Source organism: Vanessa atalanta, chromosome 9 (assembly GCF_905147765.1).
Source record: "Vanessa atalanta chromosome 9, ilVanAtal1.2, whole genome shotgun sequence".
In the NCBI taxonomy this organism is placed as follows: Eukaryota; Metazoa; Arthropoda; class Insecta; order Lepidoptera; family Nymphalidae; genus Vanessa; species Vanessa atalanta.
Window position 1 is genome coordinate 7790119 of NC_061879.1, and position 19995 is coordinate 7810113.

At 29.1% G+C, this 19995-nt stretch overlaps 1 protein-coding gene across 1 annotated transcript in view; it reads right to left on the reverse strand.

The window, feature by feature from the left end:
• The window catches only part of LOC125066376 (zinc finger protein 177-like), a 56813-nt gene extending 46227 nt beyond the window's left edge, over positions 1 to 10586 (reverse strand). Inside the window, exon 1 of the mRNA XM_047674436.1 lies at positions 10091 to 10586. Coding sequence (XP_047530392.1) covers positions 10091 to 10279 — 189 coding nt within the window. The 5' untranslated portion in view covers positions 10280 to 10586. The remainder of the gene's footprint in view (positions 1 to 10090) is intronic.
• Between the last annotated feature and the right edge of the window lie 9409 nt (positions 10587 to 19995).

The following is a 19995-nucleotide window of genomic DNA, read 5'->3' on the forward strand; positions in this document are numbered from 1 at the left end:
TTCACCTTAATTCAATTTATGTTATATAGTTGTCGCCCTCGACTTCGCTCGCGTTGTAGAGATTGCTTGTCAGTTGCTAGACATAAAAAGTAAGTCTTTCCTTGAAATTCAAGCTTGATTTGGACTTGGACAGATAGAGCTTCTTTCTTATTTATAATATTATTATAGATTATATTAAATAACACAGCCTTCTCCATACATCCTATGTTGTATTGCCGTCGCATTCAGGTTATTAATTACACTAGTAATCCCTCAATGAAGGCTAAAATAACTCATTAAAAAATCATATACTGCTATTAAATATTAACAATACACATTAAGGAGTCAGGTTTAAATGTTTTATAATTGCGGAGATTATAAATATTTACTATTTATAAGTATATATTAGTAAAATGAAACGCGATGCATTAATTGAAGCTCATAATCTGGAAGAAATAAAATGTTACGATGAATCAGACACAACAAGCGATTTTTTAAGGTATTTAAATCATTTCTGATTGATTGTTGATTCATTTACTCTTATTAATACTTACTATTACTTAAATTTTTCAATTTATAGTCATATTATTTACAATAGAAGTTCTTAATTTGATCAATCACGCAATTGTCTGAGTAGGTACTTTCCACATAGACATTATGCAGTCAAACTCATCTATGTAAAGATAATTTTGTTCAATAGTTCAATTTTTCTTATTCGTTTACATTTTACCTTATATGCAATAAGCTATTTGATATTTGTAACATGTGAAGGAAAATTTTAGACCGGCAAAGATAAAATGTTTGTATTATTCATATAGAAAAAAAAACAAAACACTTAATATTTTCATATGTTCATGTCAGTAGTTATAAGTGAATACAATAATTACGGGTTCGTAACATCTTAAAATATAAATAAAAAAATTCTCATTATATATTCATATTGGTTTATAATTAAAATGAACCATACCGTTCAGCAATAACTGACTTACGTCTAATAAATGAATCACGAATTTTAATTTAATTCCATCAGTCCATACACTCAGATTATAATTTAAAAACTTACTGTTATATCATATATGTAAGAATATTGCTACACTAGTTTAGTCATTAGAATTAATGAATACAAAGACTATTTTAGCGTGTTGTAATTTTGAATAAAAAACGAGTGTTTGATTGAAAGCATTTTACGGTTTAAGAACATTTAGGTTGATTCTAAAAATAATACGGCATTTTTTCATGTTAATTGCATAAGTTTTACTTAACTATTATATCCTTTAAGAATGATGTATTGAATAGTAACAGTTGACAATCAAATGACTGTTAATATTATTTTGAGTGTATTATTGACCTCTACCCAAAATAGAGAGCACTGGTTATCTTGTTACTGCTATTACTAGTAATTCTTCTTATTCACGTCACTTCACATATATCGACTACTGATTGCGCTGTTTAATACTGACATCGTAGCAACTGGCAAGTATATACGGATATTACAGATTAAGAGTATTAACAAAAGATTCTCTAATCTTTTGTTAATACTCTTAAAACGCATTAAGTCTTCAATAATTCGACTTAAAGATATATCAAAAAATAATAATGCAAAAAAATAATAACTTCGATGTTGAAATTAGATCGCTATATTACGTAGATACGATAGGTAGAATTAGACACTCAATGTGTCTCATTTTTTTATGATTAAGTACATATAATCTCACACGTGTACGTTCTACTAAAAACTCGAATTAAACGAGTAAAAATGCGTCGATTAGTCAATATTTTTAACACGCTTTAATTAGTTTGTACGTATCGATGAAACGGAAACTTTCATCGTGATTTTCAAAAACGTCTAATTGACTTGAAAAAAAATAATATTTTCATAATTTTATCTTAGTACCCTAGCCAGGCCAACTAAAACAAAAAAAAAGACTGGTAGTACAAGTTGCCTACGTACAGTCCTCCTTGTGACGATAAATGTAATTCTATCGCGTTCCTTTATTATTTTTTAAACTATTATATTGTTACCGTTCCAAAGTGAAATAAAATAAAAAAAAGTTCTTTTTTCGTTTTTTTTTTTCTCATTTCTGACTTGCAGTTCGTAACAAGAGCTATTCTTAAAGAATCAAATAATTTGAAAGTCGTCAGTAGATAACGAGATGGTTAGCTACATCTAGTATTTTACTGCAAATTACAACCTTGTCATAAAGTACATGAGAAAGCATTGCGCAGTCAACAATACGACTGTAATATAAGATTAAATAATCAAAATGTTTTAGGAAATAACAATGTACGTTGCGTTGTTCTATTGTTTGAAAAAAAAAAAGTAAAGAAAACGTGTGAAATGTTAAGATGAAAATTAAGCAATTACTGCGATGACAGAGTCACGAGGAGAATATGGTTTTAAGTGACTCATTTTGGAGACAGAAAGGAGTCTTTCAGCAATTATTTTACTAACGGTGCGTTCGAAATAGGTGACATTATAATCTGTGCGTGCAATGATTGCTATGTTTCATAAAATTATAAAAAAATATATTTATGTTTGTGGACGTGAACACAAATGTGTTAGTACATTAAATATTTTCTTCGAACGTAATGATTATATAATTTATTTAATACAAACTAGTTTCTTATTAGTGCTCTTTAATACAGTAAAATGATATTTAAAACATAAAGTCCCAGACTTCAGCTCAATATAAGCATTGAGTTAAAAATAAAAACATTTCGATTATCATATTAAACGAATTAAAATTAAATAACACCGATTGACTCACGATATTTAAATATACCGCTTTATTATAGAATGAATCATGAACAATATATCAAATATATTGGTTCGAATTCATTGTGAAGCTCTCAAAGAATTGATAAAGGCGTAATATTATTATAAATGGACGTTGTCAAAATATTTCAGACAATCGTAATTAGGTTCTTGTACAAAACAAAGCGGTGGTCGTAATGAACAGAGGCGCGTGCGTTGAAAGCCACAAAAAGCCACTAGTCTGTATGGTACCGGTTATAAGAGAAATGCGTGAAATAAATATCGATATTATTTTAAATTAAAATGTATTCCGAAGAATTTCATTTATATGGGGTGTTTTATATTGTAATTTTTTAAGTCGATTTTATTTGAGATAACGATGAATTAATTTTAGAATATTTTTCAACAATATTTTATAAAAGCGACTGACAACATTGCTAAATATGTTGTTATATTATTAGTTTATTTTTAGTACATAGTCACTATGTAAGACTTTTTTATTTATACTTTTTAGGCTTTTTTATTATTCTTAATCATTGGATAATTTTATTTTTCCTCAGCGCTCTCTTATGACTTGGGTCAAGCGTCAATGGCGCTCTCAATGAAAGACTAACGAAGTGAAATTAATTACAAAAACAATATTATGAACACAAATATCCCGTTGCGTATTGTTCTTTAATTTTACGTTTTAAGCTCCACAATTTGTTCTCAGAGATAACAGATCTCATACAATTTCATATATAATAGCCATATAAAAGTACATTCTGTGGGTTGTAAAATTATGTACAAACAACGCTCAAAGCAATGATTGTCGACCAATATAATAAATCACACTTGTATAATATAATATGTTGATAAAAATAAAATATTAGAGCTTTCTCATGACTGTAGTCGGTACCGTGTTGACACTATACCTCAAGAAAAAAATATGGAAAGATCTAATAAATTCATATATTAGACTTTATAATTTCATAAGAGTATAAATAAAATTAATAATAGTACAAAACCAATGCCTTTTATTTTATCTTTATTAAAAAAAGTATAACAAGTATTTTTATGATACACACACCCAATATATGATCCCATTTTTATAATACACACATACAAAACCTGTCTAACGCGGTGAAAGTTTACATTTGTGCATACTATAACACCTTAACTAATACAGTACTCTTCCGGTTGATACAGCCTGAGGTGTTATTTTATCATTCAAACGGTCCGGATGAAATATTTGAAACGTTGCAATGAAATCTCTTTACAAGTGAGGTCGATTGATGAATTATTCGAATGAATAGATACGTCAAAATAAAAATAATCTTATTTAAATTTTACACGTGTATTACAAATCAGCTGATTGCTCATTCGAATTATCGATTAAAAATCGATTATAACATAGGTTTTTTTTAACGATGTAGATAAAATAATGCAAATACATGTAGACTTTCAAATTTAAAAATATAAATTCATTAGCCTGTACATATCCCAGGCAAAGAACCCTTGAAAGAAAAGTTGCTGAGAAGATAATTTGAACTGTCAAATATTTATCATTTATTTACTTATTGGGTAAGTTCAAGTGGAAATAGAGATTTGCAAAGCTATTGATTTAATCGATGAAATTGTTAATTTATTTTTCCATTTTTGTATGTTTAAGGAGCTGACGTCTGACTTACGATTAACATTTATAAAAAACTCTCACTTGTGCTATTAGGATATTTATAAAACTATACATTTACAATTTATTATTTATTGTTTTTTAAATAACACGTTAATCAAAGGTGTTCATCCACACATTTTTTCAACGTAATTATTTAAAAAACAAAATTATTGCTCGTAAAAATATCTTCATAAATGCCTTTATTTATTATTGTACGGTCACAAACTCTAATAAAGACTCAAATTTTGATCTTACTTTCGTTAACCTTAACCTAACTTAACCTTATCGTACCTCAAGTGAACACAATTATACCCTGTTAAGTTAAACAAATAACGGTAATGAAAATAAAACTAAAACATCCACGAGCATTATATAAAAAAACAAGGAACACAAGACCACATTAATATCCGCGGTATGGTTTTATGATTGTTTGTAAAAACCATCATCTCGTTGGTAACCGAGAAGTGGTACGTGGTGAGTGGTAAGGTGGTACGTGAAGGAGCGTCTCCGCTAACTGAATCACTTGCGGTTCAATGATTAAATATATTTGTTTTTCATTGGGCTTGCTATTTATCGGAATATCAAATTTCTTTCAATAATGTTAGTAAAATAAAATGCAAAAAGTAGTTAAGTGAAATAGTTTTATACATGAAGATATATTATTCAAGTACCGTTTGCAGTGTATAATATAATGAAGCTATTAGCAACCTGCATGAAATATGTAAATATAAAGTTTGTTTATCTTTAGTCCTTCTGCCATTGAAATAAACATGTAGCGTTTCTGACGCAATACTGATTCGCTGTCATGTGTACTAAGATACGCGTGGTATTTTATATTTCTATTTTTAATTAACTATATATTGCCTGTAGGATCGCTGTATAATATGGTATAAAGTGAATACTGTATACTTTTTCAGAATAACATCCACCCTTCTCAGTTCATTAAGGTCGTATCGAAAAGTCTGTGTAGCTTATCTTCCTCGGTAAGTTTTCTATTAGACGTCATTTTTCGTTTTATCTGAATCGGACTTGTAGTCCAATCATATACTCTAGCTTTTTAAAGTAAGTTTATATGCTTTATTATTAAAGATAGGTGTCATGTAAAGCAAATAAATTTAAATATTTTTTCCTATTCACAGTTTGATCTTAACGTTACGTTGGCCCAAGCTCAGATACCACAGCAAAAAAAGCAAAGGCCAAGTACTTGTCTTTTTTAAAATTAATAATTATTATTACTCCCCTTCATAATTGTACAAAATTTTTTAATTGTACAAAATATAATTCGATATTCAAATTAGTTTAGTTCGCTCCACAATAATAAATACCTTGACGTACATTCTGTCTGTGTTTTAATTGCAATATATACTACTGAATTATGAAGTACCAATCATAAATCAAGCGACAATTAACTTAACTGTACTAAATCAAAATAGACACGGACAACACAATTTATATCGAGACAGCGAGCAGATTCCTAACTAAAACATTGAACTTCTAGCTGCCTATCCTTCATCGCTCGGCGTAAATTAATTCTTTGTTATGAATGTTTTCTCTATATAATTAATGAAAATGTATCATATTTCAAATTTTAATTCCGAGACAATTATTTTACTATTTTTTTTATTCAATATACAATTATTACACTGGCTTCTTGCTTCAAACATCTACCACCGGTTCGTAGATAAATAGTCTTAAGAAAAACCGGCGAAAGTGACTGAGCGGTATTCAAAAAATCTTTAAAAGTATCGTGCCAAGGATGTTTTAACATTAAAAATAAGTCTTAAGAAAAACCGGCAAAAGTGACTGAAAGGATGTTTTAACATTAAAAATAACAAAATATTATAATATAAAGAACATTAGTAACTTTAAATTAATAATATTAATCAATCAAACTGTTTGAGAAGCATCGCTTAAATTTGTAAATAAATTTTATAAAAATTAAGATAGTAACTTAAAATAACCTTTTTTAATGTAATGTTGAAGCAATATTTTCATGCAACTCATTTTATTACGATTATAATATTGTTAAATTAATTGTTTCGATAGGAAATACCTACCAATGCAAAGAACTAACAGTGTAATAATTTTAGTATTTAAACTGTTCAAAATATATACTTTATTTATTAATTAAATTTTATAGACTAATTATAAAATCATAGAATCGTATCGTTAAATAAAACAATCATATTCTTATCATTAATTTAAATTATTAATAATCACATTCATTAAAAAGTTATAAAACATTTCAAGATAACGTAGCTCGGGTCACTATCTCTGATCAGCTAATTAATTTCATTCGAATTTAAATCACTAATTTAAATAATGACATTAAAACGAAAAGTCAATTGTAACACAAGGTTTTTGAAATATAAAAAAAAATGTATTTAAAGGCATCAAAGGCATAGAATAATCTATTTTAAAATAAGTAATATTTTGATGGTAAAACCAATAAAATGGCTAATTCTAACACACACATACATATATCATTTCTTTAGATATGATAATCTTCTTGATTCCAAAAGAAATATTCTTCGCGTTATTTTATTTAAACATATCTGTAGCTGAATATACATTATTAATAGTTATATTAACAGCGCGAGCTTTTATTGGTATAGGCTAGTTGTATGATTAAGATCAACGCGGTGCTGTACGCTCAAAATGCCGAAGTAAATAAATTTTAATCTATCCTTCATCAAAAATTCCATTACTTTATGCAACAAAGTTAGTGCGATAAAGTTTTGGAATGTTTTTAAAACTAAAGAATGTAATAGACAAATATTAGTAATTTTTTAATGATATAGCTATATAATTATATATAGGCGGACGAGGAAATGGACCACCTGATCGTTAGTGGTCACGCGCCACCTACCTTGGGAACTAAGCTGTTATGTCCTTTGTGCCTGTAGTTACACTGACTCACTCACCCTTTATATAATACTGCTATTTGATGGTAGAACATCTGATGTATGTGGGTACCTATTCAGACTGGCCTTGCACAAAGTCCTACCACACAGTAAGTTTATTTTAAATATTCATTACATAATTAAATAGTTATATTCATTAATATTACTATTTCGTAAATATTCATTACATAATTCAGGTACTAGATATTGACATATAACTCTTGTTATAAGAATATCTAATAAAAGTAACTTGTCATAAGTAATTAGTCATAAGACAGCTCACTGTACCTTACAATTTTTTATTTGTTCATTTTTTTATAGCAACAGTAACCTACAGAGCCTCACCAAGTAAAATTATTAATCCTAAGTTACAATTAAATACTAAAGATTTCATCGTTCCTATGTAAGAAATAATTATTTTTACTTCTTGCTATATCAACATATACACATTTTTCTTCCTTAAAATATTTATATTTAAATTATTTATAAAATCCTTGTTCTCGTCTGCACCAAAGGCTATCAATAAATTATATTAATGAAAAATAACACTTTTAAAACATCAGAAATTAGATATTTAAGTCAGAACTCAATGAATATGAGATAAAGTACATAAAACCTATTGAGTACATACATACCATTGATATTAAATATACATACTAATGCCACAATCTACAAACTTCAAGTAGTAATATATATTTACTAGGCATGTATCGCAAATTTATTTAAATAACTTGTAACATTAACTACTGGCTTAAAAACACTAAGGGGTTTGTGAATCAAATCACACTTTTGATTAAAAGCAGTAAAAAAAAACATAAAGATTAATGTCTAAGTTACAGTGGTCGAGTTAAAATATGGAAAGTGGCTAAGTTTTTTATTTACTTATGATTAGACTATTTTGATAGATACTTAGGCTAAAGCTATACTTAGAATTAATAGCGAGTTTGGATCCCAGATATTACTAAGCTACAGATATTTCTCATAAACATGAAAGCAGACCTTTATCAATAGCATTGTAAACGTTACAACAATAATGAACTAATTTTGTACAATACTCTTTGATTTTTTGCATCCGTATGTGTATAATCCTTAACACGGGCACGGACTAATACTTAAGACTTATCTTACAACGAACGAAAAATACGAATGCCATTTTTACTTCTACGGAACCCAATGCATATTGTTTCAAAAACATTCGATTAATGTTTTTAAGGAATTTGTTTTATTTAAATATTAATTAAGACCGAGTCAATCGAAGGACATGCTATTTTCAACGTATAAATTAGACAAGTGACATTTAAGATTTATTAGCAAATACTGATATGATCCATTGGCAATGTCGTATGATATTCTAAAAATATAGCACAAGAAATACGGCTGCAATATAGATATAAGCCCTTTTATTATATGTAAATAATTGCATAGCATTATATATGGCTCGCGTTTTAGGGGCCGGTGAGGTTAGACTGAGTCCTTCCTTGGAGTTGTGGTTGGCCGAGAAAGATCAACATTCAGACAAAGCCATTTTCGTGTACATAATATTAGTATGGATATTGATTAATTCACAACGACTTGCTTATGCGCTAAATAGTCGTCAGTTCAAATCCCGATCATGCCAAATATGTGCATAGTCTATACCGATGGTTATCTTGTTCTTGATGTATGTGTTTGTGTCATGTGTGTGTTTACCAGCATCCTAAGCAAGACAATTTTATAATAATAATCTTTAATTAAATATTTAAACTAAACGCATTAAATTTGAATTTTTGATATACTTATTTTCATTTACTCCTCTTGTTTAAATATTTATCAATTAAGATTAATTAAAAAAACATAATAATTTATTTAATTTTGAAAAAAGTAGATATTATAATTAAAGATTGATAATAATCTTTAATTATAATATAAAAATTTAGCGTGCTTAAATAAATAAAAATAAATAAATAAATAAATAATCATTATTAATAGTTATAGAAGATCTTTGTTTAGGTATCTACAATGTAATCAAAGCAATAGTAGATTAATGCCTTTAGTTTTGGTCTTTAGTTTTTGAAATTTGCACAATTAAACGAATAACAAAGAAAAATAAATTTTATTAATGAAATTCATCAGAAATATTGAATTATGTGTAAACAACAAATTAGCAATTAATTTAAATAAGATGTGTTTTGTAGGATAAAATAAGCATTTCAACACCGACACTGAGTCATCGTAGTTTTTTTTTTTTATCTTAACATTTAAAAATCGAGGTAATTTATGAGAAAATGATTATAATTGATTATTGATTTATATTTCCTTTTGTTTTGTTAGCTATCGATATTTCCTTGATTTTATAAATTTAAATAAATACAATATTATCATCAATTGCGAAAATCATGTAAATATACTTGTAATTCCATTAATAATTTTTGAATTCAATAATAGACCATTTTAATGAATAACAATATTTACTTTAAGAGAAAATTAAATTGTAAAAACGCAAATTACACCTAAGTTAGACCTGTAACTGTTGGATGTTTCCATCAAACTCAAAACCTTATCATTTGGAACAACAAATAAGATACAGTTAAGATTAACAAAATTTATTACGTTACATATTGTTAAATTTATTATTGACATAAATATTATATAAGTGAAAATACATAATAAACTCTGAATTCAAATTTTTTATATAAAATTGTTTTTTATTTCATTAAAAGTTATTGTTACCTACGTAAATAACTTCAATTTAAATGTGTTAACAACGTTTCAAAATCTACTAATTTACTAATATTGTATATAAACTAAATTATTACTTACGTCATGATCGGGCACGTACGAGTACACATGTAGCTTGTCGATCCTAATTGTCCCTTGGAAAGGGTACAATAATGCACCCCTTTGTATCTCCATCGATGACCAGACGCTGACAGATGCCTCCCTCCCCCTAGCTCCCCCTGGCCTCAACGCCAGACTCAACTCCTGAGGTATCAGAACTAGAGTCTCCATAATCACATGCACTTAACATCCAATGCAAATAAAGTCTAACACAGTTCAAAATAATATACAAAATACTTTTTTAATTCTAAGCTCGTCCATCACGATTAATAAGGATAAAATATTTGGGTAGCAATGATCGATCGATATGTGAAACGTCACGCTGGATTAACCACAGTCTGTTTATGCTAAGTTCAATATTTTATTCCTTCGAGTCCAAAAATTCGCGGACCCGAAGTTCGTTCAACTCGTCCTAATATTGTTCGGACAATATCAGCGCATTACCGCTAAGGGTGCTTTACGCAGGATGCGCGCGCGGTCTTCTCCGAACGAGCACTGAAGGAAGCGCTAACATTGACCTTAGCCACGGCCGTGATCGCATTTACAGTTCATTTTTTGTTCGATAAAAAGGAGAGGAGTAAAGCCCTACAAACATAATTTGCTATCGTGTTGTTGCAATTTCAACCTTATATGATTGTTCTAAGGGTGTTGAAAGGTCCACGGGCGAGGTTGTAAGAAGTAGTAAGGTGCTCCCCTCCATAGGCGGCACCTGCTTGCGCGTGCGCCGCCCGTCAGAGCGCCGTGGAGCCTCGGATCGCGCACCTGATTCTAACGTACGAATGCTACCTGTTCTTTTTTTACAACATCTGCTATACTACTTTTTAGACGTGACGTTTTAATTGAAGGGTTCTTTACTTCCCAATGTTTTTTTTATGTGATTTGAATACGATTCTTTAAATAATTTTGACATAAGGCAATATAAAAAGGTGAAAATTATAGGGATTAACTAATTGAATATGGACGTTGAAAAAAGTTTACCAAAATGCACTAGGCTTTAATACGTATTTATAACGAACAATATTTACTTTTAAATAAAAATATTATCATTTACTCCGTTTGCGTAATTATAATTACATTATATATTATGTATACCTACTTAAAAATATTGAAAGCAAGCAGATCTATGATCAATTATTTTACTTTTAAAAATGTTTCTAATTCAGCAGCTTACTATTCGTAGCTTTGATTTTGTGATTTTCGGATTATCGTTGAAAAATCACTACCTAAGTTTTATTTGCAATAAATAATAATGATTTGCTACCAGGCATAGCAGTAGCAAAACATTTTATTCATTGCCATCGGTTAATTCAAATTAATTATTCAGTCAAACCTTTAATTGATTACTTAACTTTTTTAAAGTAAATTTTGTATATAAAATAGAAAATAAGCTTGTGTTATTATTTTTATTTCGTAATCCTTAAATTTAAATTTCAAAACAATAATTAGTTCTAGCGGAAGTGTAGGTACATATATAAAATTTGTAGGCATTTATACACAGAATATGTTTGGGCTACTTACTATAAGTAAGGTGAAAGAATAAGTAGATATCTTCCTGTAGTCCTCAATTACACATAGTATAGTCATAACGTACATTCCAAATTGCAAGTGAAACTTAAAGAAGTTTAACTTGGAATTTTCAACAAATATATCCAACAAGCCTCCTTCGTCATCATGAAATAGTTTTTTGTTTATACGTCACAACTCTCCGCCATGAAACCATGAGGCAATTGTGATTTTAAACCTTATCGTTGCTCTTATTACGTCCTACAATTAAGTTGTTTAATTTTTTCACCTATCCTTGATCGTTATTTAGACATCAAAAGAAAGAGTGAAAAAAATAAGTAATTGAAAATTGCTAACTTCTTATAATTACGATGCAAAAAATGATTGTAACTCTCCGTCTAGAGGGTCATATGTAATTACGTTCCTTATTCAAAACCAAAGATCCATATATATTTTTAAAAAAAGTCTTTTAAAAATGTAATAAAATTACTTTACATTAAAAACTTAGTTTGGCAAACATCAAATTATGGTCCACTGATTATATCTATTAGAAAGTATAATTACGTATATGCGAATGTCGAATTCATTAAAAAAGGAGTTTATAACGTGTTTTATTACAATTTTATAGATTCATTATCCGATATTTGGTCCCATAAAGAAGCCGTCAAAGTGATCTGTAAAAAAAATTAAATTAACTTGTTATAAAATAATTAGTCAAAATTTGTCGTTTCTAAAATTTTTCACGCGATGATAAATATATAGGTACATGTTTTCGATATACAAAAAAATTACCAATTTGTATTTGATTGCTAGACGTTTTTACGTAATATATTTCTTATTCTTTAAAAAAGTTTTTTTTTTTATTCTATTATTTTTAAGGGGCCTTTATATTTAAAAAAGTTATGGAATTATGTTAAGAATCTACAAACTCAAACTCAAATCCATGTAAAAAATAAACTTATCCTATCTTACTTACTTAAATTGTTAATTAATTTATATAAAATATTCCTTTCCGACAAAGTTGTACAAAAATTTGATTGACTATTTTCATCAAAGTAAAAGTTTTCTTGTAAAAGTTTCATTTTATTCCATAAACTTCAAAAGATAATTAATAAAATCCTAACCAAAATAGGATTCTTAAACCATTTCGATTCGATTATATGTGATTACATGATACACTTGTGAATATATGTATAAACATATATATTCAGTCCACTTTCTAGTCTAAGGACTAGCTTAAAAAACTGATCCAAGGTACTGCTTTTAATTTCCAAATGAATAAGTTATTGGGTTTTTTATCTAAAATTTCTGAGTAGCAGCTCAGAGTTAGGAAAGTGGCAAAGACCCAAAAGTCGTTGCTGGTTGTATGGGGTAGCCGTCCCATAAGATTTGGGAATAGAGTATGCTCCTTTATTCCTGAATACAGTTGAACGTGCGATTAGCCCGTGGTGTATGTGAACACCACAGCCAACATTGTCGCTGTAGGAAATATTAAACATTCCTTACATCGCCAATACGTATATAACCTTGGGAACTAAGATGTCATGTCCTTTTGCATTTAGTTACACTGGCTCATTCATCCTTTAAACCAGAACACAACAATAAGTATTGCTGTTTGGCAGTAGCGTATCCGATTAGTGGGTAGTACCTACCGAAACAGGCTCGCACAAAGTCCTAACAGCAAGGAAAATAGCTGTGTAGGTCAATAGTCTTTGAAATGACCATAATAACCGAAATTCAGTTAAGAGAACTTGAACACAACGATATGGAGAGAATTGTGGAATAAATAACTGAAGGTGATCTGATCTGTTCACGTGTATTTTAATTTTCATAACATGGGAAATTGTCTGCATATAATATCACATAATACAATGTAAATACATTGTGTGATATGAATTATTTCGTATATAAATTAATTCGTTATTTTCAAATTATATCATATAATCAAATTGTCTGCATATAATATCACATAATACAATGTAAATACATTGTGTGATATGAATTATTTCGTATATAAATTAATTCGTTATTTTCAAATTATATCATATAATCAAAACTTGTAAAAAACGGACGCATGAAGCATATTTCAGCTTTTCTTATTGGATTCGCATCTTAAAAAATTGACATGTATGGCATATAATTAAGATACAATGGCTTTTATTAAAATAAATATAAGCATGTATTTAAATCTGTAACAGTTGATTAATTTTTTACAAAGCAGTGAATTTAGTTTTTTAAGCTGGACGGGCAACTAAAGTAGGTATTTATGCAATGTCTTGAAGTCATGCATGATCTCTAGTAGAAATACGCCATGTTTAATTATTTCGAATTAAATATAATAAAAATTATCTATCTATTAATTAAGTAAATCTTCCCTTTTAGGTTAGTCCATATTGCTGTATTGTCTACTCTGTAACAATTATATTTAACTATATTTCGTTCGATGGATTAGCAACTACTTACAATTAGAATCAGAGAGTACGTAGTACATACATAGGTGAGGAAGACTATTATTAAATTTAATCAAAGTATCGGTGGAAAACTGTTTGTTTATATTTACTTGCAAATAAATCTGTACGTGTGTATTTAACTAGTCTTCCTAAGGGGTTTACCAATTTGGATGTTTTTATTGTTTGTATTTCAGTTTAGATTTGATTCGGTAGGTGGAGATGCGATCGGGCAGTAAATCAAATTTTTATGTTCCCAGACCAAGTCAGGAAGAGCAGCTAGTATTGATATAATTATACCTAATTGATATTTTTTATGGATTAAGGATAAATTATTGGTTAAATTAAATTAATTTATTTATATATAAAGTTAGTTTTTCTTACAATAATCGAAATTCGTTACCTAATTTTAGTAATTACGAAATAGTACTTGTACCATCTAAACACTTATTAAATTTTCAATCTATTTGAATATCTGAAATAATACTTTAAAGAATATGGAAATAATCAATTGTTTTGAAATCACTTAATCGAAATAAATATTAAAACCGAGTTAGTTGATTTAAGTATTATAAGTACTTACTCATTGTGACGTTTATCTATCATAAGGACATACATACAGACATTAATATAGAACTTGTGGCATTGCGGTTACGCCAGCTGTGTATAGGTCATCGACATTTTCTGTTACATATAAGCGTATCTTAGTACAAAGTAAAGTATATCTTAATCTTATTGCGTTAAAGTTTAATTTTAAATGTTCATAAGAACCTCGATCCCAAGCATTGATTGAGATCGGTTACATTGATTTTAATGTACATTTCCTTATTAATAGTTGTTTTTTTTAAATGCTCTTAATTAAATATCAATATTCGTAGATAACGAATAAATTTACAGACATTTTGATGACAAAATACGCTTAATGCTATTGAAAACCTGATTTTTATCATCTGAATATCAAGTTCGTTTAATATCGAGAGCAATACTAAGAAATCTAAGCAGAAATCTGTGATTTTAATTAATTAAGGCGGAAAGACCGCAAAACTTAAGAAAATGAACTTACGTTGATAATGTTATTAAAATTGAATCAATAATTAAAATTGAATTGAAAAAATTGAAATAGCCATACTACATACAGTACTTTATGTAAGTATCGTCTGCATAACGTTAATAGTTTTATAAAAATAAATAATTTCACTTGGTAGCAGGGATTTTTGCAAGCCCGTTTGGGTAGGTACCACGCGCTCATTAGGTGTTCTACTGCCAAACAGCAATTCTGAGTATTGTTCTGTTCCAGTTTGACTGAGTAAGCCACTACACGCACTAGGGACATAACATGTCAGTTAGCAAGATTGGTGTGGTCGATGTAAGGATTTTTTAATATTTCTTACCAGCTAGCATACTATATCATAAAAAAAAAAAAACATTTTTTTTGTATTTTTTTTTTTAATTTAGTTATTTTCAAATCATTGCATTACAACTTATTATCATTTCAGACATTATTATTTATATATATTATGTATTATTAAATTTTATAAAAAAGTAATAAATGCAAATTTCCACTCTTTGGCTAAGGCCTCTTCTTCTCTGGGGAAGGTTAGGAGCTGAAATCATTACGCTACTCCAATACCGGTTAGTGGACAAATGATCAAGTTTTTCCTTCAAAACCGAACACCTGATGAATAACAAAAACAAATTAAGCATCTGAAAACTCATAGGAGCTTGCTTGGGTTCAATCCGCAATTTTGATTATGATAGGTACATGTGTTCCAACCGTATACAAGCCATAGACAAAATATTTTATCAGATAGATAAGAAGGCAACGGTTAATTTAAAAAAAAGCAATAAAAACATTAATGCATTAAGTTTTTAAATTATTATCAGGGTCCAAATGTGGAAATCCATAAAATGGAAATATGGTTCGAAAATCTCAATGGATCATTTACAAATATAAAAATGATAAAAAAAAAATGTAGTGATCTAACTGACCTTCTAGCAATTTTAAGATATACCTAATGTATAGAAATGACAAAAGCGTACAGTTTACTTACAGTAGTTAATTGTTAAACAAATTATGACATAAAAAAAATTATGACATTGGGAATGTTTTATGAAGCCAATTTATAATCCACTCACACACATGTATAAGTACTTATTATGTATTAAAAAACTGTATTAAAAAACATGCTACAAACAGCAAAGATTTTGCCACAATTTTTCCCAAGCCTGAAAAAAACTTTTCTCACCAATGGAACATTGCACTACCATTACATGAATCATTTGGAATTAAAATGATTGCGTAATATACTTACCTACCTAACATCTTCCAAAAGTCAAGCGAAGTTCTGCTGATGTTCAGTAATAATATAAAATAATAAAACACCAAAATGTATTAAAGTAGAACGTAAAAAAGGCACAGGCAACTGTAAGCCCGTGGATGTTGTTGAATAAATAAAACTAAAAAAATATACTTACCTAAATAAATATACCTACTAAATGGTCGAAATTTAACCATTATTTTTTTGAACCAAAATGTACTGAAGTTACGAATGAGTATCACATCTATAGCACAATACCTCGCTCTCTACGGGTATTAGGTATTAAGGAGTTGTTGTCAGATCATTATTGTAAATTAATAAGTAGAGATTTTTTATTTGACATTACAATACTGTGTCGTTAAACTTCCAACTCATAACGAACTCGCTTACCTACTTAAGCTATCAACGTTCAGTTTTATGACAATAAAATATTGAATAGCATCTTTAGGTATAGCTAGTTATCTGCAAGTAAGTAAGTATTATCGATGACACACAAATGAGTGTGCGGCTGCCTGTGAGAGTGTCAATATAGTTTGTGCATATCTCTCACTTTTTGTTATTCGGGTAGATATTCGACGAGAGTTTCAGTGTACTCCTAACTCCATGATTTGAAGTTCGATTGATCGATGATCTGTAGATCGTTTCAATGTGTGAGTAGAATTAAATTGTTTTATATTCACTGGGCTTTCTGTTTATTTACAACTATTTCCAGTTTTTATATTTTTTTCTAATTACGTTCTTAGGGTTCTAATTGGTTATCTGTATCCAAAATAAATGGTATCTTAAAGTATTTATTACACTGTTAATGTGCTGTCAATTTTGAAACTTATAAGGTGTATCTTGTTAATAAAATTACGCTGGCTCACTCACCATACAAAGCTAAACTAAAATACAAGTAGATTTATAATAACTGAAGTGAGAACTATGAAGGGGTTGTTTTAAACCATTTCCATAACATATCATATCATAATATCAGATAAAATAAATACCTATCTAAAGTTGTATTGTAAATTTATAGGTAGGAGGTAGGTATGTGTCAAGTTTTGTAAATAATTAAAACGATGGTAGCTATTGAATATAATAATATACACGCACAAAGAAATAGTTACGTTATTTTGAGTCTGTAAAATATAAAAAATGTTTATAGGGAAAATAAATTAGAATTAAGCAAATATCTAGTCCAAAATTTTTATAGTAGGTTTACTTATCTCCCTAAGGATTTTTGTATCATATTAAAGAGACAATTTTTTCTAACCTCATAGAGAAAAAAGAACATAATATGTCGTCATTATAAGATAATATATGAAATTCCATGCAGTGAAGTCGCATTGCAAGGCACTCTTGTATCGATTAAAATACGAAGTACGAAGATGGACGAACCCACACGAACACAAGTCACCGAGTAAGATGGAATCTCTCTCACAAAGAAAGTAAACGCGACAGATTTATATTATTATGTATTGTTTAAAAAAATGTATCCATAAATCACGCGGTGAGAGCTTTATAGGCGGGGCTTGTGGGGCGTGGCGTTGATAGGCCCGCCCCCGCGCTCGCGCAGCGTGCGTTACCGTACAGTATTGTTCGGTTGTTTTTACTGCTATTGGTCAGATTTGAGTGCATTGTTTACTTAATGTTAAAAAGCTACGTTTGTTCCATACAGAACGCATGTCTCGTCCAATCGTTTTGAATAAATATTTATGAAAATCGTCATTTCTATTATTTAACAGATTCTATATTGTAAAATATATCAAGTCATATAGAGAACATTGTAAATTTTTACTTGAAGATAATAATTCGAGGACATTTAATTAACTAAACTAAGCGTAAGTATCTGAACAAAATATCAATCAAAACAAATACCTTACCTAATGTTCTAAAAATATTTACCTACACTTGTCACATTACTGTTATACCTAATACATACTTAGGTATAGGTACTCGTATTTATCCTTTGATTTTCATTGCTTTTTCGTTCGTACTAGTAGTTTACTGCGCTCGATCATTCGTATCGATTGGCATTTCAATCAGTATCACAATATACAGAGATGAAATTTCTGAAATACAGGTACGAAGAACATTAAATACGGTTGTAGGTATAGGTATCTCTTATATTTGGTATTCTGCTTCAAAAGAAAAAATGAATTATATACCTAATACGTAATTTATGAATAAAACATTTGATAGTAATTTTTTTTAAACTTTCGTACTCTGCTGCTTAGAGAATTTGTGAACAGATTAAATTTTAAAGATTAGAACATTTCTAAATATTTATATCAACTTGACCATCGAGTATGTCTCCCTACCTAAAAGTAACAACCGGTAGGTAAACATCTTAGGTACTACTGGTAACTAAGCATAGCCCTTGTCTCTGCTTGAGGAGAATATTTAGACCTATTCCATTAACTTTTATTTTATTTTTATTTTATCTCGCTATAAAAATGCGTTACACGTTTTTGCCAGTAAAGTGGAGGGATATGTGGGACTCACCGGAGCCCAGGACTGCGCAAAGTACACTGGAATACCCACTAAAAAACCAGCGGTACCCTCTTCGTTTTTTCAACGGGCGCCACAGGATCAAATTCCTATTCCATTAACCTACGGTAAAACGGAAAGGAAGTTCACATATGGTTAAACTTAAACTTTGGTGATGATTTCCTGACAATGGAATGAAAATTAAGTACTTCTTGCCCGAGTTTGAATGAAAATTGAACTGGTATGTACCAAATTATCATCATTATTTTTTTTCCACAGGTTCCAATATTCAGTAGTAGGTACCTACTTACCTACCTACCTAGGTACAATATTGTTACCTGTAGATAGGTTCTATCCATTGTTATTAATTTATTAAACAATAAAACTCATAGGTACAAAGTATATTCAATCAAAAATAAATACCTACTTAAAAACAAAACATAATGTACAAAATTATAGATACACTACGAGTCTAAGCCTGTTTTAAAATAACGGTATCGCAATTTTTAAAGAACTGTAATTTTGCATAAGTAGTACCTGAAATCAGTTTTGGTATGAATTTGTCGTCTAAAATTTTCACTTGTGACTGTGATAATGAAAAAATTAAGCAAAATGGATTACCTACTGACATATTGCTCAAAAAAAAATAATTACCCGGAACATTGTGGAACGTTATGATTACGAATGTTCTACATTTAGTCTACTGTGTTTTGAGAAATTCCAATTACCGATTACCTTCAAATCTTAACTAGGCTAATTAATTAATTAATTACATCAATAAAATTATCTTTGACCTATATGATAATTTATTGTATTGCTTGTGAGTGATTCTTCACAATTTACAAAACAGACATGAGAACTTTGGGAATCTCAGACAGATTACGGCGAACAGACTAAACGTCAACAAAATTATTTATTACGAGCTCTAACTATGCTGCAACTATCAACGAGATCCAATTTATTCGAACTATGTAACAAAGGATCATCACTTGCAAACCCTAGATTTTATTGTATACTAGCGACCCACACCGGTTTCGCACGGGTGCAATGCTGATACTAAATATACTACAGAATGCCTTACAACTGTGAGTTTTTCAGTCATTGGACAATACAAACCGCTGTGTCCTGCGTTTTAAATCTAAAATCT